Source organism: Artibeus jamaicensis, unplaced genomic scaffold (assembly GCF_021234435.1).
Source record: "Artibeus jamaicensis isolate MK-2021 breed Jamaican fruit bat unplaced genomic scaffold, CSHL_Jam_final contig_466, whole genome shotgun sequence".
In the NCBI taxonomy this organism is placed as follows: domain Eukaryota; kingdom Metazoa; phylum Chordata; class Mammalia; order Chiroptera; family Phyllostomidae; genus Artibeus; species Artibeus jamaicensis.
The window spans coordinates 11,441,164-11,467,386 of record NW_026521844.1 but is presented as its reverse complement, the minus strand read 5'-3'; the positions used below and the strand labels follow the sequence as shown (position 1 = coordinate 11,467,386).

The 26,223-nt window shown below is 37.8% G+C and overlaps 2 protein-coding genes across 3 annotated transcripts in view; one reads left to right on the top strand and one right to left on the bottom strand.

Annotated features, from left to right (window-relative positions):
* MED12L (mediator complex subunit 12L) overlaps positions 1 to 26,223 on the top strand; it is a 315,205-nt gene that overhangs the window by 219,803 nt on the left and 69,179 nt on the right. For both annotated transcript variants that reach the window (XM_053667213.1, XM_053667212.1), the window contains 5 exons: positions 16,335 to 16,482; positions 21,040 to 21,158; positions 21,803 to 21,946; positions 23,018 to 23,181; positions 25,963 to 26,094. In XM_053667213.1, coding sequence (XP_053523188.1) covers positions 16,335 to 16,482; positions 21,040 to 21,158; positions 21,803 to 21,946; positions 23,018 to 23,181; positions 25,963 to 26,094 — 707 coding nt within the window. The remainder of the gene's footprint in view (positions 1 to 16,334; positions 16,483 to 21,039; positions 21,159 to 21,802; positions 21,947 to 23,017; positions 23,182 to 25,962; positions 26,095 to 26,223) is intronic.
* The window catches only part of P2RY12 (purinergic receptor P2Y12), a 47,248-nt gene continuing 23,631 nt past the window's right edge, over positions 2,607 to 26,223 (bottom strand). The window contains exons 2-6 of the mRNA XM_037136105.2: positions 24,597 to 24,639; positions 18,840 to 18,922; positions 16,073 to 16,378; positions 6,058 to 6,213; positions 2,607 to 4,574 (exon numbers count right to left, since the gene is read on the bottom strand). Coding sequence (XP_036992000.2) covers positions 3,530 to 4,552 — 1,023 coding nt within the window. The 5' untranslated portion in view covers positions 4,553 to 4,574; positions 6,058 to 6,213; positions 16,073 to 16,378; positions 18,840 to 18,922; positions 24,597 to 24,639 and the 3' untranslated portion in view covers positions 2,607 to 3,529. The remainder of the gene's footprint in view (positions 4,575 to 6,057; positions 6,214 to 16,072; positions 16,379 to 18,839; positions 18,923 to 24,596; positions 24,640 to 26,223) is intronic.

Genomic DNA, 26,223 nt, shown 5'->3' with positions numbered 1-26,223 from the left:
GAGCTCAAACACAGACATGTATATAGTAGGAATTGAAAGTAAAGTAAACCCCTCTTACATATACATGCCAGTGGTGTGGGAATATACATGTGTATATTTATTTATTGACACACTGGATCTTTGTTTTATTCTATGTTAGTATATGATGACTTACCTAATTTTTAAAAAGTGTATTATATATAAAGTTATCATAGTTTAGTTGTCACTAATGGGCATTTTGTCCATTTTTTCTCATTAAAAAACAGTATTATGGATCATGCACACATCCATATATTTTTGTGCATTTGTCCCAACATATTTATAGTAGGTTTCCTGGAAGTGGAATGCTGGATCAGATATGCATCAAAATATAGAATGCTTGCTTTCCAGAAAGATTGTACCAATTTAAGGTCTCAATGAGTGGATTCTACAACACCATTACTAAAAATTTTTTACATCAATTCTAAACGTGTACGTGCAAAAGGGCCATGCCATTTAAGTATAAAATTATATGCTTATTAGTGATATAGATCTTTTTATATTTTTATTGTCTACTTGTATATCTCATGCAAGTTGATTTTTTTCCAAGCGTTCTCCATTTTTTTAAAAAGTCAGGCTGCTTCTCTTTACTTTCGACGTGTAAGCTACTTCCCCGAGTTTAGTTCCCACAGTGGGCATTGCTGGCCAGCCGCCATCGCCTAGATCAGCCCCTGGAACCTGCTCTTGTTCACTGTGCACGGCTGCTGCAGCACCTGGATGCATGAAGGCAGGGTTCTCTTATTCTCTGTAGGGATTTTCTCCTGTTTTTAAAGTCCTAGTTAGGGGCTGTCAGTCTTCTTTTCTAAAGAACCAGTTAGTAAATATTTCGGTCTTGCTCCTCTGTAGTCTGCAACACAATTACTTAACCCTGTTGTTGTACAGGGAACCAGCCATAGGCAAAACCCGAATAGGTGTGGCTGTATTCTATTAAAACCTTATTATGGACACTGAAACTTGAATTTCATATAACTTTAATGCAGCACGAGTTTTACTCTTCTGATTTTTATCCTCATAAACATTTAAAACTATAAAAACCATCCTTAGGTCACGGGCTATACAAAAACAGATGATGGCCTGCATTTGACTTGCAGGCTGTAGCTTGCCACACCAGCTTTTAGACTGTTTCTGTGAGGAAGCAGCATGAAAAATGGCCAGGAACCAGCATCTGTAGGATTTCTTGGCCACTAAGGCTTTGGGCAAAAGTCCATTTTGTTTGCCTTGTTTCTGAACTTTTCATCTTTTGGACCTCAGTCTACAAAATTGGGCTTCCTTTTTTTTTTTAAGTTATTGTAAAATGTGGGATGTATTATATGTATTAAAATTTCTAAACTGGAGATAGTGACATGTTCTCTATATAATGAGCACTTCGTAAATAGTAATCTGTCAATCTGTCTTGAATTGGTTCCATTTGATGTTTGATACAGGGGTATATGCTACTATGTTAACGTCTTTGAATAAAGAATTCCTGACAAAGGGTGATTTAGAGTATAATGAAATTTTTATACTATATATAAAAACATAGGTAGTTCCAAACACTTTATAGTTTGTTTGTTTTTGGTGAAAGTACCATCATACATTTAGCATTTCTCATGTTCTTTTCTTTCTCTTGTGAAAGTTGTTGTGTCAGTGAGTTAGTTTAAGCAAAAATGAAAGATCATTCAAGTAAGCCTTTGCCCACTCTGTGGTCTCTTAACACCTCACATGGTCCTGGCACTGTGATGTGGGTATCTTCATTCTACTCTCTACCCCAACTTGCATGGGTTGAGCGGTGGATTTGCCCTTTATTTTCCCATATACAAATTAAGATGGTCAGATATTTATTTGAGGTTTCATTTCTCTTCCAGCTCAAATATCCTCGTATTCTTATGGAACGTGCACACACCTGCATGTGACATGAAAGTGAATTTCATTAGTTTACATGGCAGAAACAGCTGTGGCTGTTGTCCCAGAGCTGTGTAGACTGCGCCTTGGGTTGGACACATGTCCCTGTGCGTCTCTGCTGACTTCCAGTGCTCGCTCATAGCAGGGCCAGAGGAGGAAGTGTGGCAGATTGAGAATAGATGCCATTTAGAGAATTCAGACGAGTTCAATTTTGAACCGAAATTTAGCTGAGCAGAACTTGTGGAGGGTTTGAGTAAAATCCATTATTATTAAAGTTCAGTGAACTTCCTTATACTACAATTCACCCTTTTAATTTCTCCAGTTATAGTTAGATATTGGGATCTATGCCTTCTGTTTGAGAATCACATCTGAGGACTAAAAATAATTAAGATCAATGATGTCACACTCCAAGTATGTTGCATGTTTTGTTTATATGAAAAATAATGAATATGGCTTGAGTGGAACCAGACTACATTTTAAGTCTGACCTGGTTTTTCATTTACATGGAAGTAGTTGATGCGAGATGGCCCCCCCAGAAGAGACTTTCCCCGATGTTCTGTCATAAAGCAGTGTTGCCAGCTCTTCTTTCTCAAATGGGTTTGATGATTGGTGTAAGGGTAAATAGGAAGTGGATCATGGTATCTAACATCTTGGAACAAAAAAATTTCAAACAAAATGTGATTTAGAGTTTAATGTAAATTTTTTGTTTTACACACAAATAACAAATGGACGAATCCAAACATTTTAATCACTTTCCTGTTGATAGATATTCTATGCAAATGCATAATTACATTTATTTTTCTCACTACGGGAAATATATATTAACCTGAGTTGCATGTAGTTTGTAGAGCCAAGTTAATAAAGGTAAGTCAGTGATGGCATTATATTACTAGAGTTGTCAAAATATTAGTAAAACTGTGTTCTCTAGTGTTAAGGAAGTATTTTTTTATTAGAATTCTCCTTATTTTAATAGCTTTGTTTGTTATTCTACACTTTTTATTGAAAAGGTAGTTTTTAAACCTGTATCTTAATGAATATTTAAAAAATCAGTCCACTCTATTACCATTTCAATTAATATAAATCCCTTAGGTCTTTGCTAATAAGTAAAAGTTAGTAGTTACTATTCTTTGTGTGCCCCACTTAAATTTTTATAATGATTATCACAATGGGTCAGCATTTGGTTAGGGACTAGGATTGTATATACATCTTAAGTATAATTTTTGGTTAAAGATTTATCAGATTTATTATTCTTCAGTTGAGTATCTATAGTGAGTTGATTATAACATTGTGATCAATAATGTATTTAAAGAATTATAGTAGGTATTATTATATTGTTACCTATTTTGCCAAAACTCTTTTATTTCATGGATTCTGTGTAGTTTTCGCATGTCACATGGTGATTGGATATAGTTCGTTTTGCTCCATTGCTACATGTCAATTTCTTTTTCTACATTTTAAGATAGCTTTTAATACTGGGAAAGTAAACTAAGATTACTTTTGTAGTCTTCCATTATTTTAAGAGTTGTTGTTATTAACTCAGCTACTACCCAGTCAGCATTAATATTTTTACGTAGTGTTCTCCTGGTAGGAGCTCCAAACACCACTAGATTGAACTGTTACCTCCACTGGTTTACACTGGAGTCTCTTCACTTGGGTCCCTGCCATCTTGTCCTTTTCTCCTGTTTTCATGTGGAGCAGATACTGCAGAATTGGGGCATTTCAGCATACTCATCAGGGAATTTTTGAAGGACTTGCAGAGGAAAAAATAGATGAACGGATCTAGGCACGCATTTAAAGAAGTTAACCAGAGAGTGCTCTCTTTCACGTAGAACAGGGTGTTCTCAGCAGAGCAGTCAAAGACATCCCGGGTTTGGCTGAGGGTGTAGGGAATCCGAGCAAAGTGGAAGGGAACAAAACAAATAAAAAATACAGCAATGATAATGAAAACTTTGATGTTCACCTTTTTCTTGGGGACTTTGCCTACGCCCCTTGTTCTTACATATGACCTGTATAGTTCTTTTGTAATGAGTGTATAACATACAATAACAATTAAAAAATTAATCCAGAAAATAACTTGACAGATATAATTGACTATTTCATGCCAGACCAAACCAAACTCTGATTTGAAGAAAGAACATTTCTTCACATTCTGGTCTCTTGGCCTTTTGTTGGTTAGAATCATGTTAGGCAAAGAGAGTAAGAACATGAATGCCCAGATGACAACAGAGAGAAGCTTAGCCCCCAAGAGATTTTTGGGGCTGGATGTTTTGAATGGCCTGGTGGTCTTCTGGTAGCGATCAATAGTTATCAGGCCCAGGAATGAAATACTGATGTACATTGTGAAGTAAAATACGACAGAGGTCACCTGGCACACAAAAGTTCTCAGAGGTCCTGTTCCCAGTTTGGCATCGCTGAGGATTTTGAAGGGAAAAGTCAGAATCATGAGGAGATCGGAAATGACTGTGTTCTTAAGAAAAATAATGAAGTTGGATTTGCTGCGGATTTGAAAGAAAATCCTCATTGCCAGGCTATTTGTGAAGAGTCCCACGAAAAACAGGACAGTGTAGAGGAGCGGGAAGAGGACCTGGGTGATCTTGTAATCTCGGGCGCACAGGCTGCCGTTCCCAGCCACGAAGGTGACGTTGTTGTCCATGGCCGTGTTTCTCCTTCAGCACCTGGAAGGGGGAGGGAGGGAATGGTCACGTTCAGTCCCAGATAGCTGATTGTGCTCTTACATCGTGTGTAATGTTTTGGACAGCCTTCTTTAAAAACTGAGGTTTCTGATCCTCTTTGTGGCAACTAGTAAGAACACAGAAAACTGAATCCCAGAATATTACATCATGGCAAATATTCTATCTCTAGCAAAGTAAAATGGTCTGAACTGCATGAAGGCATGGATGCTTTGTTTTTTTTTTTTATTTGTTGAATATTTGACTCTCACAGAACAATTTTGGTTTTAGGCAAATACACACAAATATTTTTGTATATATAAAACTAGAAGAGCAGTATTAGGTCTCTGCTTTGTTCTTTTCTAGCTTTTAACTTTTTTGTCCCTTCTTCCACACCATCCTTAATGCCGGACTTCATTTACTATAGCAGCACCATTAAAGAGTTCTAAGGAGAAATGACTAGTAATTGCCTATTAGAATTTTAAAAAGTAAAATATAGATTCAGACAGAAAATTTTCTTTTATAATTGAAGGATATTTCTACCTTTATATTACTGTCATCCATTCAAAAGTCAGCCTCACAGGGACTCATTCTTTAATTCCAAATATAATGGAAGCTAAAATGGAATATTGAAACCATGTGCATGTCTGGTTCTGTAGGTTTTTATGCCCCAACAGGCAGCTAGAAAGAAAACCAACACTTAACCTGAATACACATTCTCTGGCATCTAAATTTTGAAATTTAAAGTGAAATTCATATTATTTTTATTTCATCAAAAACAATGGAATTGACTTCATAAAATATTATTTCTAAATATAAGATATAGTGATGTTAAAATATAAATCTCTAAATTTTTAAAAAAGTGTTCATGCCAAAGGTTTAAAAATGACAAATGAGGGAGAAAGCCAAATTGTCCTCCCCAAATGTCAGTGGATTTTTCTTTTCATCCTTTAATTACAGAAGGTAAAACAATTAAGATTCATGTTGTCACAATTATGGTTTCAGTTTTTAACACCTCCTGACCTCTCACCTGTTTAACCTAAAACAAAAACCAAAAGCAGTATATAATTGATACAATATCACCGATTGTAACCTTCCTTGCTACTCTTATTGGATTTTAGTTGTATATTCATTGATAGTTTTGCAAATTCTACTTTATGAATAGTCATTTTGTGTAGACCATAATTTATTTAACAAGTATTCCTGATATCAAGAATTTCAGCTCCTATATTTAAAGCTCATTTTATGCTCAAAGTAAAATAAGACCATTTGCATTTTATTTCATTGCTCTGTATAAATTTTTAAATGAAATTAATGGTTATCTCTAACACCATTATTGGAGCTTATCTTTTAATTTTTATTCCAAATAGGTGCTTGTGTTGATATTGTTATTAAAGGTTTTCAGTTTTAAGAAAACTTGAAAAAATTTCCACATGCATCACAGTGTAAAAACATATTATTTGTCACATACTTCTAGATACAACGTTACCTGGTTACTCTGTTGATTCTGAAGGATTTGAATGTATCCAGTAAGCAACCTGCAGAGTAGCAGCTGGTATTTTCCTTTTTTATGTCTTAGCTGAGTTGTTAAAGCTCTTTATGACAGAGAATTTGCTGGGTTTTCACAAGTAAAGTCTTGAGGATTCTGGAGAGAAATAGAGCAAGAGAGGAAAAGAGTTCACAATGCGAGATTACCTTCAAATGCTGTGGACTCAAAGCTAGGCAGACACTGGGTTTCCGTTTGGCCCCTCTTATGACTTCTGCTTTTATTTCCTTGGGAAGTGTGGGGTATGGTGGGTGAAGAGTCATCTTTTGAAAAGCAATTAAAATCCTGTGGCTTTTTTACTGAAACCTGCCATATAGTTGATGCCGTATGAGTTCTTTTGGTTATTTTCTCTGTAGAAGATGAATCCAAGCCTTTTGAAGTCAGCTTCCTGGAAAAGGTTGCAAGCTTACTTTGCCTAAAAGGTACTGCGCTCAACATGGGTGATACATTACGTTGTAACAAGTAATTACATTAACTGGAAATGTGTGCTTGTTAGGGATGTTAAGTCTCTTGCTCCTTGCTTTTTTTCCTGTTTCATAATGTCATTATTTTAAATCTGTGTTTGATCAACTTTTTGTAGGTGAAGCAGTTTCCTCCCATTATAAATTATGATTCCAAAATTACATTAGAAAGAAAAACAGCTGTATCCATTTCCAGACTTATTACATAAGCATAGTTCATGCTTTTCTTGAGCAGAATTTACATAGAAACAATTTGTTTTCCGTTTAACCTAGGTTTTGGTTTTGGGGAAATACTCCTATATCATTAAATTCAGGGATTCATGTATGTGTAGTACATTGATACAGTGTTGTGAGTGTGCATATACACCCCCCCACACACACACACACACACTTCTAACTGTAATCTCCTCCATTACCGGAGAACTTTTGGAGTAGATGCCTTTGCTGTGAAGATACGTTTTGGTTATTTCCTTCTAAGTTGTGTGTGTGTGTGTGTGTGTGTGTGTGTGTGTCTGCATTTGTTCATCTTCAACAGTGGTTCTCAAGTGCACAGCAGTAGTGAGGCTTCACCTGGAAAGTCATGGGAAATGCACATTCTTGGGCACTAAACCAAGTGCCAGTGAGTCAGAAACTCTGAGTGCACCCTTCACCAGTGTTTTAATGAGTCTCCCATGTGATGCTCATGCACACTAAACTTTGAGGACCACTGATTTAACTGACAAAAGAGTTTTATTTGCATTAAGAATTTTAAATCAATCTATGAATTTGAGTAATTTTATTTGGAAATTTTAGTTACTTAATTATCTTGATCTGTCAGTCATCAAGAGGTGTCTACTTGATATTAAACTCTTGGAAAAGTAGGTATTAAGTTATTTTTATTTAAAAATTTGACTATTGCAATGAACAAGTCTTATTTGTTGAATTGGAGACACAAACTTATACTTTAACAGGACTTTTATGCTATGTACACTTCAAAATAATAATAGCCAGTGTTGATTTCATATATCATCATGAATTAATTCATTTTGTGGTCTCAACTACTCTCTGAAGTAGATATTTATATCATTTCTACTCTCTGGATGAGGGAAGCTGAGGAAGGGGACAGTGAATTAATTAGAGACCCAATTCCAAACCGTGGGATCTGTCTGATCCCAGAGCCTGCATTCATAACTACCAAGAAGTTGCTACTAAATCTTCACCATCTCACAGTCTCCAAGCCCCTAACCAACCCCTACCCCACACGAGGCCAAGGAGTGAGAGGTGAATGCCACGAGCAGCTGCACTTCTTGCAAGAAAGCAGGAATCATATTTGCCTTTGCAGCAAATTGTAAACTCTAAAGGGGCTTATGAATTGCTTCTAAGGTCTGGAGCTAAAACAAGACTTGTGGGGGAAAGCATAACTACTTTCAACAAATTAATGTATTATATTCCAGGAACACTAATTCAGGATCCTTAAATCATGTACTTCATTGTGAATCTGTATTTGTGAGTTCCCAGAGGGCTGTGAATAGGTATCTGAAGGGCGGAGGAAAAGCTCCAGCTGTTCCCTCTGGTTTTAACTCACAGCCACACCTGTCTGGGAACTTTCTCAGACTCTTTTCTCATTGGAGGATGGCTGCCAATTACCCGTTTCGATAACTTTACCCTGAAAGTGACTAAAATCTTTTAAGTGAGAATTGTCTCAGGTTACAAAAGTATATTATACGAGTAGAAGTTGAGCAAGTTATGCAGTTTAACCTCTCATTAGTAAACAACAACAGGCAGTTTGTAATTGTATAACTATTGGGAGGAGGACTAGCGTTGATTGATTTGGTTATTTTCAGTGATTGAGATGACTTAGAAAAATAAACTTACATGCAGGTGATTTCATTGGTTTATTTATTTTGCCACGTCTGCCTAAAGGCTATCTGCTTATCTGAAAATATTTACTGAATGAGGTCACTCTGTGTCCCTTTGGGATCGATTTCTGGCAGGAGGATGGAGAGGTAGCTCTTAGGCTGTCAGGGTTTGTAAATGTGGTCCTTTTGACATTAATGGGTGTTCCTATCGAACACGTGTATCTTAAGGCGGTGCTTACTTATGTTATCCAGCTCGGCTTTTCCTGTTAAGAGTATAGAAATTTAGGTTAGGTAAAAGCCAAGTTCCTGATAACTCTGGGACTTCTGCCAATATGGGGGCATAGGTGGAAATACTTTGCTTCCTCGCACAACCAAATCTAAAACAACGAAATTTTAACAACAATAAACGCAACCAAACCACAGAAAATCAAACAATACGGAGTCCAAAAACAACGAACCACTCAGCTAAACTGGTGAGAGGGGCAAAGCCAGCAGCGGAGTGGGTCAGGCAAAAAGGATCCCCCAACCTGGGTGGCGCACAGGTAGCCGAGGGCACGGATCCCAGGTACAGGGTAGTGACGGAAGGACCTAGGCAAGGAAAGGTGCGGTGCGGCTGGCTGTCTGAGGTCTCACATTTGCGCTCAGATAAACCAGTAAAGAGATGTGCATTGAGACAGACTGTGCAGGCCCCCGGCTCAGGGCGGTGGGCTCGCACATTTCCGCTCTGATAAACAGGCGGGGGCAAGTGGTGAGGTGGACTGCGGGAGCGGAGAGGACCGCCATTGCTCCCTCTCTGACCCTGCTCCCACATACAGCTTCATAAACCAGCGACCTAGGTGGCCCCGCCCTGGTGAACACCTAAGGCGCCTCTCCTCATACGTAACAGGCACAAACAGATAAAAACATGGCTCAAGAACAACTCAGAGCCCCAGAGCTGATAAATCTAAGTGACGAAGAAATAGCCAAACTTTCAGATGCACAGTTCAAAACACTGGTGATCAGGATGCTCACAGAACTGGTTGATTTTAGTCACAAATTAGAGGAACATATGAAGGCTAAATTAATTGAAATGAATGGAAATGCACAGGAAACCAATAGTAATGGAAAGGAAATTGGGACTCAAATCAAAGGAGTGGACCAGAAGGAAGGAAAAAATGACCAAACAGAAAAATATGAAGAAACAAGAATTCAAAAAAATGAGGAGAGGCTTAGGAACCTCTGGGACATCTTTAAACGCTCCAACATCCGAATTATAGGAGTACCAGAAGGGGAAGAGGAACAGTCACGAGTGGAAACCTTATTTGGACAAATAATAAAAGAGAACTTCCCCATTCTGGCCAAGGAAATAGACTTCCAGGAAATCCCAGAAGCTCAGAGGAGTCCCAAAGAAGTTGGACCCAAGAAGGAACACACCAAGGCACATCATAATTATATTAGCCAAGATTAAAATGAAGGAGAGAATCCTAGAAGCAGCAAGAGATAAAGGGATAGTCACCTACTAAGGAGTTCCCATCAGACTGTCAGCTGATTTCTCAAAAGAGACCTTCCAGGCAAGAAGGGGCTGGAAAGAAGTATTCCAAGTCATGAAAACCAAAGACCTACAACCAAGATTGCTCTATCCAGCAAAGCTTTCAATTAAAATGGAAGGACAGTTAAAGTGCTTCTCAGATAAATCAAATTCAAGGAGTTCATCATCACCAAGCCCTTATTATATGAAATGTTAAAGGAACTTACCTAAGAAAAAGAAGATTAAAAAGATGAACTGTGAAAGGACAGCAAACTCACAGTTATCAACAACCACACCTAAAACAAAAGCAAATTAAGTGGACAGCTAGATCAGGAGTGAGCCATAGAAATGAAGATCACATGGAGGGTTAGCAACAGGGGAGTGGGAGAAGGAGAAGTGGGGAGAAGGTACAGAAAATAAGTAGCATAGATGGTAGATAGAAAATAGATAGGGGGGAGGGTAATAATAGTAGGGGAAATATAGAATCTAAGAACTTGACACATGTTCATGAACTAAAAGGGGGGAATAAAGGGGGGAAATAGAACAAATGCAATGGCATAATCAAGAAAATAAAAAATATATTTTTAAAAAAAGCCAAGTTCCTAAAGTAAGGAGTCTTGGGCATTGGGGTTTTTAGTGAATGGGAGTGCAGACTCTGCCCATCTAATTATTTGTCACCCCCATCTCAAGTGCTTTGCTTGGAAATAGAGGACTAGTATATTTAGTTAAATACCTTAAGATCAGTTATGCTTCTGGGATGCACTGAGCATGTTGGATAAGGGCCTCATTTCAGCTATTCTGTGGACTAGAAGCTATTGTAGAACAAAGATTTGCTATGCAAATCAAATTAAAGGGGTTTCATATTTTCTTGATTTAAAGAAAAATTTACTCCAATTCAGGTGGGGTTACTGATGAGAAGAAGCTGCTCATTTCCTGTTCCTTGAACACAGCCTCCTTCTTGCACATGGACATACCCATTCTTCAACCCAGCCCAAGGCTCATTACTGATACAGCATTTATTTGAGGTTATTTTATTATGAACAGAATAATGTGGTATATTGAAGAATTCAGCTACAAAAATAGTGGTTGGAAGCTTCTTTTAAGAGTTTTTTTATTTTCACAGATGAACTAAAACTAAAATTTTATGTAAATTTATTGTTTTTTTAAAGTGGCTTTTACTACTTTGTTGGAGATGATATATACAGAGTTTGCATTTGAATATTTAAACATGCAAATTAAAGATGGTTGAGGAAATTAGAAATGCTTAATTTTATCATATCAGAGTGAGACTCTTATTTCCCTCTAAAAAGAATATTAATTTATTAATTTAAAAATCCTACATTCATCAGGTCTCTATAGAAATAATCAGAACATATGAATAAGGAGAGTACATAGTTCTGATAATCTAGCCACATTTTCACATCTGTATGAACGAACACACACATGTTTGGGCCACATTTCTAATCACTTATTTGACTCAGAGCAGACATCAATTTAATTAACTGCAATTCTTCCTTCTAAAGATATCTGGATCAAGAGACATATTTTAATTTCTGTAGTATAAAAGGTCTTTCAGGATCTTTGGACATGTCTTCTCCTAGTTCCTTTCAATTAAGTCTTTGCAGTAGAGTATCTGGAGAAAGAAAGTAGTCGATCTGAAGATTTTCAGAACTCAGTTTACAGGGGAAATGAGCTGCTCCGCCCAAGGACAGCAGTGGCCTGGCCTGAAAGGGATGGGCAGGCTTCTGTGGATTCTCCAGTTGATTTTTTCTCCTGCCACATAAATGTGTCTTTCAGGAAATAAATAGGATGATTCTTTGGTTCTCATCTCCAGTCATTAATATTCCTTACAACTATGCAATTTGAGGGTATTTTAATTCCCAGTTGAAAGAGTAGAACTCATTGGTGCCTTTGGGAATATTTGGTCTATTTTCTTAGGTTGTTTTAATTCTCATGTAGTAAAACTTGGTGTTTGAAGACTTGTATATTTTCTGCATGTTCAGAAAATTGACATAAATCAATCTCATAGGCCAGCAATTTACAACATTTTTCATCTCATGGCACTCATAAACTAATTACTAAAATTGTTTGGCACACCAAAAAAAAACCCTTTTATGCTGGTCTGACAAAAAATAAGTATAATTTTCATTCATTTATACCGTATGAATGAGGGTTGGGTCTTTCAGGGTAATTTTTTAATTTGACAATCTGAGGGAAAAGAAGTTAGTGCCCCTGACTAAGTAGTCAAGTATTGCATGTTTTAAAAATTCTTGCAGCACAGCAGCTGAAAATCGCCGTAGTGGGCTATTAAAAAAGAGTTCCTTTTAGAAGTCTTTGTCTTTCCATTTTGAAGAGTGGTGATGGCTATCATGATTTTCCTAAAAATATTAACTCTCAGAAGCTATCCCTACTATATTACTGTCCATGCCCCATACAGAGATGACCAATGGTTGTTTTTAACTGTCCTCACTCCACTCATGACTTTGCTTCTAGCCCGGCTCCTGGAGCATGTTGGGGCCAACACACTGATAGAAGCTTCTTCATGTCACTCAGTTCTCCACCTACGGATTTCTATGTGTTTTTATCAATTTTCTTTTTACCCTGCGGTTAAGTAGAAAGGTGTGCCTCCCTTTCTTTCCTAGTTAAGCCAGAGAAGAGACTGTTGTTTTCTCTCTCTTTTATCAGTTATCTGCCCTCCACTCTGGATATCCTTTATGGAAACTTTATGTGGAACATGGCTGTGAAACAAGAGGTTGCCACTGATTATCCTAATACACAACTTTCTCTTTCAGGCTGTTGTTCTTCATACCCAACTACAAGTCAGTGTGGGTCACTTCCTTCACCTTCGAGTATTTCTCCGCCTGCTCTTACTGCAACTGCTCATTTCCTGCTTTCGGCCCCACCACTGTAGAGAAACTTCTCTTTTGAGGTTCACACACGTTTTTTAAATAAACACATCAGAGAAGCCACATCCATTGACTCCTTCACTGCATTTGATACTCTTGATGACACCCCTTGTTCAGCGTCCCCTTCCTGACATATGTGACCCTGACTTATCTGGTGCTCTTACTGATTTTAGAGAACGAGTGTGCATCATTTGGCTTCTTTACCCTCCTCACTGTCTCACCCTTCTTTGCTTCCGCCAAGAGAATTTTGGGGTTTGGCCTTCTCTCCCAGTGATGCATTGCTCTGATCCCCAAGTTGTCACCTCTCTGTGGGTCTCCACATCAAACCACCCACTAAATATTCAGAAAACATGTGTACCTACCCCTCGAATTCCTCTCCCCTAAAGGAGAATCCATGAGCTCCCTGCCTTTATTCCCTACACTTTTTTTTTCTTTTAACATAGTTTGTCTGGTGAGTACATCTTGAAATCCAGTTAGATAATCATTCACCCAGATGCTTTCCTAACTTCGTTCAAATACCTCTTGAATTTGCTTTTTATTTTGTATTCCCACCACTAAGAGCTGGTTTACACCCTACAAATGTTTTTACTCTTTCTCTTTGCTTCTCATTTCAGTTTTGTCACACTTACAAAGCTAATTTTCCTAAAAAACTAGTTTTTGTTTTTATCTTCATTCCACTCTAATCTTTTAGTCATATGGTCTTTCATTAATCCAGTTACGTATTCATTATTTTGTATAATCAACTAATGTTAAGTACCTAATCAGTGCCTATTGAGGATATAAATATGACTGAAATATACCAGGGATTCCCTTCACAAAATGAACAGTCCAGTGGAGCAGACAGACAGTAAACAAATACCTAGGAAATAACTGAGTGACACTGTGATACATGCTCTCCGAAGGCTCCCTTTTCCTCCTGTGGTGCAGGCTTTCACTAAAGTGAGGTGATGGAGTGAGGGACCTGAAGCTGTAATTGTTCACAGTCTTCCCACAAGTGAAACTGAGGCTGTTGAGAGTATTTTAGGTGGTGGAAGGGAGAACAGCAGAGGAGGGAAGTGCCCAGCCTCTTTAGAAAATGTTGAGTAATGGGGTACAGTGTAAATATGAAGTGTGTGCAAGAGGGAAGGGGAAGTCTAGGAATATGAATGGACAGCAGTGGTGCTACTAAGTATTTTACATTCTTCACCTCAGTTATTCTCACAGAAACCTACAGGGCAGGTGGTGCCACCTCGTTTTTCAAAGGAAGAATCCGAGGCTCAGAAAGGTTCGTTACCTGGGGCCCTGGAGCTGGACTTGAGTGCAGCCCCAGCTCTCTCACCCCAGCTCTCACTGGTGTCCTCAGAGCCCCAGTCTCCCGCCTGTTTGTGAGGGTCACATGGGTCTTTCCCAGACCCCTGCCCTCACTATCCCCTGCTTAGGCTTCCGGCTCTGCACATACTACCTTTACTATGTGACGCCGAATCTGCACTCCGTGAGGACAAGGAACTGTATCTGTCGTCCTTGCCTTCTTCTCAGGGTCCCTAGTGCCTTGTCTTACTGCAACTGGATACTCTATAAACTTTGTTGCTAACAACATCTTTCTGTCATGCCTTACACAGAAGTTTTCACTAGAAGCATTTGATGACTGGGACCTTAACTGTAAACAGTCCCAGGGCAAAGGACTGTCACTGCTTGGGTTTTGTGTATGAAAGATTTCCATTTACTTATTTTGAGAGGGGCAGGGAGGGAGAAAGAAAGAGGGGGAGAAACATCAATGTGTGAGATAAACATCAGTCAGCTCACAAACCCATCAGCTGCACGCCCCCAACCAGGGACCTGGCCCACAGCTCAGGCACTGGGAATGGAACCTGGGGACCTTTCCGTGCGCAGGATGACGCCCGATCCACTGAGCCACACCACTCAGGGCACTGCCTGGGTTTACAACAGTTGTCTCAGTGCCCTCTTGTTCCCTTTTTAAGGTTCATATGTGCACATCCCACCAGACGAAAGAAGAAACATATCAGCAACTCTGTGTGACAACAGCAAAAACAAATTAACAAAGAGTTCAGGTCATTCAGACGTGCATCCAGGTGTAGGAGTCGCTCCCTGTGTTGACTTTTTCCTATGGTCTGTGAAGAATTTGGGGGAGATTTGGATACTCAGGATATATGAAATGACAACAGCTTCTAGGAGAGATTTGTTCCTAGCTGTCTTTTTTCATTTTTAAAGGAGGCAAGTTTGAACACCTGAAACAATAATTATTTGGGGATGGGGCAGCAAGATAGAGTGGCAGGGTGTACAAATGTAGATTTCTGGTAGAATATAATTTAAAAAGAACCAGAGCAAGGAGAAGTGGTGCCTTGAATTCAAGTGTGCGAGAGAGAAAGGGTGACAAAGAGAGACTGAGAGGAAAGGGACAGAGACAGGTTTCAGGCTGAAGAAGCGCGCTGCCACTTGGTGCGCATGCGCGGGTGTGGAGTGCTCCACATTAAGCACCGCGCTTCTCCACGTCTCAAGCATTTTACTCGTTTTGTAGCCACTACTAATTATGACCACAATACAGTTTGTGTTTCCTGGGAGATGTTCTTCTCTCATGCTTGAGGATTAGATGCTGTTAGGGAGGGGAAGGAAGCACCCACCATGGACAAACATGTAGAAACAAAGAAGATGGACTGAAGGAAAGAGCTGGGACTTATCCCGAGAAAGTGGGAGCACGAGAGATCTGAGAGAGAAAGGTAGAAAACTTCAAAACCACGTGGGTCAGAGGATGCACCCTGGCCTATTTAACTTTGGCTAAGGAGTGTGTTTAGCAGCATGTCCATGTTTTTGTTTTGCTGTGACTAAATAATTTCCCATCCCATGTGGGAGAAATAGTGCTTAAATTCACTGTCTGAGGGCGGGGCGCTGGTCCAGAGGAGAAAGGTGGTGTCAGACAGAATGTGTTTGCGTTTGCAGCTGTTGACCTCACATCAGATGAGGCCCACCTACTACATACTGTCTCGTTTGCAAATAACCATGTATATGTGTCTTACACAGTCGTGTTGAAAGTAAATGGAGCATTTTTATAAAAAGTACTTGAGCCTTCTAGGAAGGTCTTCTTTCTAAATAGGAAAGATTTAATGATTCTGTACATAGAAAACCAAACTTACTAGGAAATAACATTTTCTGTAAAGGATCAGTGCAAGTAGATAGTATGTAAATATGATGTGAAATTAACACCATGCAAAAATTTTAACAGTGAAAAGTTTTTCAATAGTCAAAACTTACTCTGTAGGGTACGCCCACATCAAGTGCTTCTATTAAGACTTCAGGTCAGTAGACACCTTTTTTTAAAAAAACTTTAGCAAGTTCCGAACTGGAAAAACAAGGGTGTTGCCAGTGGAGGTTGAGGTGAATTGAAAGACGGGCGGGCAGGGTGCCGCCACCTCAAGCCGAACCTGGAGATGCTGTGGTTAGTGCACTTCGTGAGCAGGACACGCGGCCCTGCTGCTGCCGACGAGGCTTTTAGAGTGCATTTTCTGTTTTTCAGGACGAGTCTTCAAGTCATGAATGTAACCAGCGCACAATCCTTCTCTACGGAGTGGGCAAAGAGCGTGACGAAGCCAGGCATCAGCTGAAGAAGATTACCAAAGATATTTTAAAAATCCTAAATAAGAAGAGCACCACGGAGACTGGGGGTAAAGAGCCCAAACTCATTCGCTTCCATTGTGCTGTCTTATGTCTTCCCTCTTAGCACAGCCTTTTATCAGAATGGCACACGGCACTGTCCCCAGAGCGTTTCCTCTCCTGGATGACTGTCACATTGAAATATGAATAAGCACATTGACATTTTAAGGCCTTTGTTCCATTTATAGTAATCCTGGTTACTAAAAGAGCATGTTCTATGGATAGAAGTAGGTAGTTTTTATTTTCTACTTCTTCAAATACTTCTTAAGTTTTCTACCAGAGTGAGAAATGAAGTATTGAATAAGTTGGAAACCCCTTATTTTGGAAGCGTTTCCTTGCCCCCCCCCTTCTTACCATCTTTTTTCCAGCTTGTGGTTTGCTCTGGGTCCTCATATTTGCATGGTCATTGAAAACCATGACAGTGTAGTTGCTGATCTTTCCTTACATTATTTAGAAGAATAATTGCAGGTAATAGTGGCCCCTCATATCACCACATGATTTCAAGTAAAAAATAAAATTAGGTGTTTACTCTCAAATGCCTCCTTTACTTGGAATACTCTTTTCCCTGGCTCTTCACATAGTTTTTACAGTGAAGCTGTGCCTTTGTATTATGTTACCACATTGCATAACTGAAATTTTATAATTATCCATTTCATATTTGCCTAATTAATCTTTTCAAGGTTTGTTTATGTTATTAGGCAGTCATATGATTTCAAATATGATCTCATTATATATACTGCACTACCACCAGAGGTGTTTATTTCTGTTACTTAAACAGTACAAAGGGGGAAAAGTTTTCATTTTCCCTGTGCAGGCAGCATACTTCCTACATATGGTCTAAACCACCTCCAGAAAACGTACTGTGTTGTTCAGTACAGAATAATGCTCTTTTATGAACCTCTGCACAGGGGAAGGATCTTTTGGACTTGAACCAGATGAATTACTGGATAAATTAGTAGAGTTTGTTCATGCTACATCTTTGCTACAGGAAAGCATAGACAAAATTAATACAAATAGCCATCCTTCCTCTCCATTAGTAGAGGGGCAGAGGCAAAACAATGTACAAGGGCAACCCTCTTTTCACTCTGAATGTGACGCTGAGGGCATCTGAATTGCAGGTTAGTCCTTAGAACACTCGCAGTGGAAAAGTTGCCCTCCTGTGATTTGCATCCCTTTTCCTAAGTTCCTCCTATTGCCAGTTAAGGGCCTTGTACTACACCAGCTGCTCAGGGGACGAGCATAAGGTGTAGAAGGGAAACGAAACCCTGTTGTTGTTTTGACTGGTCATTTTTCAGCTTGAAAAGGACAAAACTGCTGTAAGAAAAACTGTTGATCTGTCCCTTGGCTCTTTTCTGTCTTAGAGAAAAGAGGAAATGGGTCACACTTAGAAGGTTGAATTTAGAAGCTCTGCAGGTAGGGAGTAAAGACTGTAGAAAGTACTTTTTTGTTTACTTGAAAATGGGATGGACACTATCTCATTGAAAAGGTTCAGTAATACAGTTTTTTAAAAATCTAAATTAGTTTTAGAGTCTTTCAAGAGCCTATGGAATTTGGGGGTTTTGGAAAACTGAGAGGGATGGGAAGAGGAAGGAAGCAGTGTGGTATCTTTTTCTGTTGAGTCTACTTCCTTCCTTCACAGTTTTTTATCGCCAGACTGTAGTCTGTGCTATCTTTGTATCAGCCTCTTAAGCAGGCAAGTCTTGTTCATGAACTCAAGAGGCAATCACTGTCGTGCGCTGCGTTTGGGACATCAGTGATACAAACACCACTTTGAAGAGGAATCTTCAAAGGGGATTTTTGTCTTTCCCTCATTTTACGTAAAATTCCTCAGCCAGAAGTATCTTACTTTGGTGATATAGTGACCTATCTTCTAATAGTTTACCTTTAGGTCACTCTTTAAAACCTAGTGTGCCCAAGAGAAGCTAGCTACCTACCTCTCAGATTAATGGAAAATTGCCCCTTTTGTTTGTAAAGGTGAGGATTGGTAAGGCAGCAAAACAAAGCTTGTGTAAGCATGTATTTGATTTCTGGCTACATATAAAAATAAGATTTTGAGGAATTCATTGGGAGTGTTCTCACATCATCCAGGCCTTACTGAAGGGTATTTATAATCTGAAACTTACATGACATTTCCAGTTAAAGATGGTCAAACCATGTTTTACATTCACATTGATTCGTCATGTTTGGTTTTCAATGGTGAATCTTTTGAAAAGATTAACGAAGTTTACCAGACTAGAAGGTCAAAATTTGTGGGATTTAAAGGTTTCAAAAAAAGGACAACCTTGTCCTGACCCAGTGACTCAGTTGGTTGGAGCATTATGCTGTGCACCAAAAGATTTCAGGTTCGATTCCCAGTCAGGGCACATACCTAGGTTGCAGGTTCAGTTCTTGGTTGGGACTTGTACAGGAGGCAACCAATTGATGTTTTTCTCTCTTTTCCTTTCTCTCTGTCTAAATTCAATAAAAACATACCCTCAAGTAAGGATTTAAAAAAGGACAATTCAAATGAAGTAACTGAAGAACAATAATATCTACTGTGCAAGCTAATTAACATAAAACAGATGAGGAAAATCTGAATTATGACTTATATGAATATCATTAAAATAAAACATTGACAACCATCACTATTTTTTAATTTTTTTACAAATTACCAAGAATCAATAGTATCTTTTACAAAGGTAATTTGTATTCAATACAAATTGAATGCAATAATTTGTATTCAATAATTTGAATACAAATTATCAAGAATCAATAGTATCTTTTATAAAGGTTTCAAGAAGTCAGCTCTATGTAAATAAATAGAGTATTAGCGTAAACAAACAAAGCATGCATTTGTGAATTCTCACGCTGGATCTACTTCCTCATATCTGTTATTTTTGTTTGTGTTTCTGCTTGGGTCCCAGGAAGGAGTAAATCATTACATTAACTTCAGTTTTAAAGCACATTATAGCCAACACTGTCGATGTGAGCTTTCAGCCTTGGATCGGCGATGTTAGTCAATGAAAAATTCAAAACTTGGATATTTTAAACATGCTTATGACACATGAGCAGCTATATTTGAAGGCATTATTCCACATTTAATTTGTAACTTTGAGCTTATATATCAGAAAACAAGTATGTTTAATGAACTTACTGATTCTCCTTTTTGTGTTATTGTTGGTGCTATTTGATAAAAGTGGTACAGTCTTATACTTCATGTTACTCAGCACCTTTTAATTCTGATTCACTCTGGTATGGGGAGTTGTTTATTTGTTTGTTGTAGGAAATAAAGACCGAACAGACTGGGTTTATATTTGAGGGGAAGGCACTGAGGGCTTAAACTATAAGTGCTTATTATTAAAAGAGAAGTATCTTTTCCTCTAGTGTTATTTTTAACACCATTGCATTTGTCATTAATAAAATATCTTTGGGTTCATTGAAATCTTTCTTGTGTTTTTAACAGAGGTGTGCAGTAACCTTTGTTCTCTGAAATTAAACTTTTTCAAATAAGATGTGAGGGATTAGGCACACACACACACACACAAACCCTCCTAGACACAACATAGATGGTTACCAGAGAGGAAGCGGGGTGGGGCGGGCAGAACAGGGTAAAGGGGAAGAAAAAGGTGTAAGGGCAGTGCCCTTGTTAGAGATCATGTAGCCCAGCCTTTCCTTTGTGTTTCTACATTTGTTTTTATAAATACATATGTTCAGAAATATTTTTAAAGGGATTTAATTATTTCTTGGATGTTATCTTTTAAATTCTTACAAAGAACAAGAGTTCTTCTGGGATAGCAGTATTTATAAAAATTTTTGTTGGAATTTTTTCAAACTTCTTTATGCTAAATTGATTAAGCGAAACACTTTCCTGTTAAATGTGGAGGAATTTTATTATTCTCTACCCCTAAAAAAGTTAGGAATTGTATAAATTTCCTTTTTTTATGAACTCAGCTGTTTGAGGAAACTATCATAGAAAGTCTTTTAAGAAGATGCCAGTGAAGCTTCTTATTATATCAGAATGAGCCTGGGTGACTTTTTCTCCTTCGTTGCTGAGATCTTTCTATTTCAAAAGTCAGTTCATTAGCAATGTCCGTGCAGGTGTTTCTCTTTGCAGCTGAGATCTGGAAACAATGTGCCACAATGGATATATAAATGGCGGTATAGTCAAACATGGAAATACTGTACACAAGTGGGAATTACCAATTTTTAGGACAAATTAAAATTGCAACAAGATGTATTAATCTTAGAAACACAGTGTTAAGTGAAAGATGCCAGATAGTAGATGTATATATTGTATGGTTCTGTTCATGCAAAGTCCCAAGGTGGGCAGTGTCCATCTAAGTTGATAGAATTTGGGATCTTGTTCCCTGGAGTGGGGGGAGTGACCGAAGGGGCCCAGTGCACTTTCTGGGATTCCAATATATGACTTCATGTTTGAATTTCATCATCTGAGTGTATTTACTTTTTATAAATTCATAAAGTTTATGTACTTTTTCATGTGTATGTATGTTCCAATAAAAACAGTAACATTAAGAAGCCAAGAGTTTCTGTGCAAATGAAGCTAATGTGTCTACTGTGTGTTTGTTTAGGTGGAGATGATGGACAAAAAACCAGGAAGAGCAAGCAGGAAGCATTCCCAACACTGGAGACTGTGTTCACCAAACTTCAGCTCCTTTCATATTTTGATCAGCATCAGGTGACATCCCAGGTAGCCATTTAACGCAGCTGCTTATGCATGTGGATTCTCATATTTCCTTAAAAGCCTTTTCTGCAGTATATGTTTCAAGCTGTAGTTGCTTTTAATACCTATTTGTTGGTTTTTAAAACATATTTGGGAGCATCTCAAACTGTCTAATAGTTCAGTTTGAAGTGTCAGGTTGTCACTATCAGAAGAATTAATTTTTATTATGAAAATATGTTTATCTTCTAAAAATATCACCATTGTATAAAAATTCCTAATGCAATACTTATGTTATTACATTATGGTCCTACATTGCTATTAACAAGACAGAAATCTGTTGATGACAAATAAAATACTATATAATTGAAAATAAACTTTTAATTCACAAAACTGTTGATATTCAAATATGTGTTATCTGGAAATTAATTAATACTTATAGTTGTTCTGCCTTGAGGGTAGTTGGGTCTAAATCTTAATGGCAATATGGTTTATTCAAATTATAGTTATAGTAAGGAAGTCAATTTGTACATGATTTTGTTTTTTGTAGAAATGTTTTAACTTCTAAGTAGAATCACATAAATTCAGATATATTAGTAAAAAATTAAAAGAACTGAATAAATAAATTGTTTGGAATACTGGTCTTAAAATTATTTTCACTTTTGTTTGCGCAGATCTCTAACAATGTGCTGGAACAAATCACAAGCTTTGCATCAGGGACATCCTATCACCTCCCATTGGCTCACCACATTCAGCTCATCTTTGACCTCATGGAGCCAGCCCTGAACATCAATGGACTAATTGACTTCGCAATACAGGTGTCAGAGAGACACTGCTTCTCTCCTTTTTAGGAAAACAAATCTACCAGGCACCATACAACATAAAATGAGACACCCAATGTGTTTTTGAACAATTGAAACATCTATCCATCTAGCATTTTAATTGCAGTTTTTTTTGATAGTTTTCAATTAAATAATTATAATACTGTGCTAAAATATATAATAGTCATTTTAAAATATGAGTATTTTAAGGGTATTTTTTAAGATCTTATTTATTTATTTTTAGAAAGGGGAAGGGAGGGAGTAAAGGGAGAGAAACATACATGTGCAGGAGAACAACCATCAGTTGCCTCTCGCACACCCCCGAGCCAGGGACCGGGCCCCACAGTGCAGGCATGTGCCTGACCAGGAATCAAGCTGGCGGCAACCTTTGAGTTTGTGGGATGGCACCCAACCCACTGAGCCAGATCAGTCAGGGCTTGGTGCAGTTTTTTTTGTCTTTTGTTACTTGGTTTAGGAAAGGGTGAAAGTTTATTTTGCTGTTTATTATAGAGTATATTTTATGTTAAGAGCAAAAAAAATTAAAGTCTTATTCTTTTCTGCTATATTTTTGTACATATACTTGAGTTTATTATCTTATGTTGTTAGTAAATGAAAATGAAAGTTGGTTTTATTGCTTATTCTGTTGGAGGTGTTAGCTTTCTTAATAAGAAGAAAATAATGGTTGAAAAATCTCTTTTTTAGTCAAAAGAAGGGGAAAAGGAGAAAAAAAGTGAGAGGTAGGATGTTCTCTGCAATTATTCAGTCTAGAACCTCAGACTGCCATAAAGTTTGGTAACTGCTTCCTGATTGCATGATGTGCCATGGTTTCTAGACAAGAAAAACTCCATAATTTGATAAAGGATTAAAAATAAAAGCCATTTTAATTTACTGGGATATGTTTTCTGAGACTAGTTGTATATGTATATAGTCCTGGAGCAGCCAGATAAAGGATTGATGTGATATCAAGTATTACTAGAATAACTCAGTCTATGCATGGCTTTTAAAAATAAATGTTTTCTTATTTGCTGTGGCAGCTACATTTTCATTCAGTCGTTTCTCTCCTTGTAGCTGCTGAATGAACTGAGTGTTGTAGAAGCCGAGCTGCTCCTGAAGTCCTCCAGCCTGGCAGGCAGCTACACCACGGGCCTCTGCGTCTGCATTGTGGCAGTGCTCAGGCGGTACCATAGCTGTCTGATCCTGAATCCCGACCAGACAGCCCAGGTGTTTGAAGGGTTAGTATATATAATAACATCATTATTTTACACATTCTGTAATGTATAGCTTGTGATGAAAATATTACAGTAGTTTTAAGAGAAAAATAGTACTGATGTTTATTTCTATAAAAAGATATAGCATAGCTAAAGAATAATTTTTCAAGAAAACATGTACCAAGAAGGAAGTATAAGCCTGAAAATAGTATGTTTTTCTTAATAACGTGTGATTCCTTTCCTCCCTTTCTCTTTTCCTTTCTGTGTTCCCTCTTGCCGTACATCCTCCCTCTAGTTCCTGTGACTAAAACCAGTCATTTATAGCACTCTGTCATCTGTGCTACCCATTGAGCATCATGGATAATTTTGAATGGTGCATACATGACAACTTTTTTGTCCATGTAATTTCAGTTTATATTCTGAGAATCCAATACCAAATAAGCTTTGTGTGCATTGTCTTCTTAGAAATTTACTTCTCTGTTTTCATTTTTTAAATAAGTGGAATCCCTCTTCTGATAAGACAGTCTGGAACAAGTGACTTTCTTGATTCTTAATCTTTTGGTTTGTGTTCATTGTAGGCCTAGGTTATCTCTACTACTACTACTAGTGAGCTAAATAATTGCCTATTACCCCCACCAGAGACTGAGCCTATAGGGACCAGAGAAGTGGGACGAGCTCTCAAAAGCCCTATCCTAAGCTCCTTTTTGTCAACAGAAGACTCGTTTCCCAGGCTTTATATTTTTAAAAAAGCAACCTGTTTTTCTTTTTCTTCCATTTTCTGACTGGGCTCAAAAGAGACATGAGGTCCTTTGGTTCTATAGTACTCTTTTGTTAACTAGTACGTGTAATCAATTTATTTTCTATTCTAGAGTGGCATCCACTTAATAACACCTTTTGGAGGGGGAAAGGAAATGCCATCACATGAATTGTATACATAGATTATTAAGTGAAATCTGAACTATCCCAGATAATTTTAAATGTGAGAAAATATGTTAGAATTCATGAAATAGAGGACTGTTTAATAACATTCAGCTACCCGGTAAGGTTGAGTAATCAACACTGTTTTACAAGTCAAGAAACAGAAAGTCTGGCTCGTTAAAGGACGTGCGTGGTGGAGTGATGCACCCGTCACAGCACTGCACCTCCCAGATCGCTACCAGCCTGTGAACTGGGAGCCATCTGATGCCATTTCGTGGATGCCAGAGGTTTTAACCCGCACGAATCTCATTACCTGCTCGTGGAGTGAACATAATAGGTGTTGACAAGTATTTTTTGTTTTTACTTTGCAGTTTATTTCAATATCATTTATTTTGGCATTTTAAATTTGTGTTCTTGTAAATATAAAATCATTTAATATTAACTTTATTAGATTTTGACTTTATCATACACAATAAGGGTAAATATTTTACTTCAAACTATTATTTTTTTTTTGTACTTACACAAATGAATATACTGGATCTCAGTGTAAAATGTTTTTCTTACCTATAACAAATGAAAAAATTGAGACAGCATTGACTGTTATACTCTTGATGCCTAGCAAACTCTTAATAAATGTTTATTTACAAGTATTATTTGCTTTGTTAGGTTATGTCTGGAATTTTTTGTTTATATAGTTAACATCCAAATGAATCTATTTTTCATAATTGTGTGACACTTTTGATGTAATTGATAGCTTTTGTCAGCTGCCTGGTGGCCTCATCTGCTAATGTCATTTTACAGGGTTTGGGATACTTTGTTGCCATTTCTTCACATACCTTGTTGAGTTCACCTCTGGAATTTGTGGTTCTTTCTCGGCTTTACACCTAGGCTCCCTCTGGCTTCGCCCAGTCCCCTGAATAGTGGAGTGAGCTCTGGCCTAGGAGTGTAGAGATCTGAGCTCTCCTCATGAATCTACTATGAACCAGCCCTTTGCCTGTGAGCAGGTTGCGTTACCTTTCTGAGCCTTAGAACCCTCTTTGTAAAATGAGTAAGATGAATTTTTAAAGCCCATTTTAGCCTTAATAATCTGAGTCATCTATAACACTGCTGTCAGCCGAAACCTGTAGCAAAATACAAGATGGTAGTGGAATCAGACTCACAAATAGGTCAGTGGACCATTTTTGTTTACTTCTGTGTTGTACGAACTTTTTTGTTGTGTGATCTATGGCCAAAGACATCATAGTCATGATTTAGTAACAGTGGCAGAGATTGCAGTAGTAATGGTACTTTCGAACTGAAATACTTACAGAGAATGTCACTAAAAAAGAAGGGGGGCATTAAATTCTTAGATAAACTAAAGTAAATTTTTCTAGTTTGGATAAACAAAAAGAATGTGAACTAAAACCATGAATTAATTCACCAGGTTTATGTGAGAACCAAATCATGGTTTTAAAAATGGATTTCCCAGGTGTACTTATGACTGACTGGTCCTTAACAAAGAAGTGGATTTGGGGATCTTTGAAAGTTCACTGATTTTGTGAAATGTTTACTGAAGGAAGATTCTCTACTTCAGCTTTCCTTTTGTATTCTGATCACAGCCACTTAATTTATAGATTTATCAATATACACCTTCTGTGTGGAGGAATTTCTGTTGTTTCTTGTTGTTGATGACATTTTTGAAGTTTTAAAAAAAATACCTAGTATTTCAATATCATAATAAACTGATATTTTACTCAATTACTCACTATTGTAATGATGATTAGTGTTAACAATCTGATATCTTTTCTTACACAGGAAACTCATGGACATGGTCTCACTCTAAAAGACCAAGCAGAAATGTATATATTAGACAGATGTGCATCTCATTTCCTCACATGTTTTCCATAGGCTGTGCGGTGTGGTGAAGCATGTTGTGAACCCCTCAGAGTGTTCCTCCCCTGAACGATGCATCTTAGCCTACCTCTATGATCTCTACGTGTCGTGTAGCCACCTCAGAAGTAAATTTGGAGACCTCTTCAGGTGGGTAGCAGAAAATCAAAAGAAAAGGCGTAGGATTATGCCTCCGTTTGTTAGTGACCGAACCAGTATCGTCATCCTTTTCATTAATGAAAGTTAATCATAATTGTATCTGCCTGAATTCATATTGTT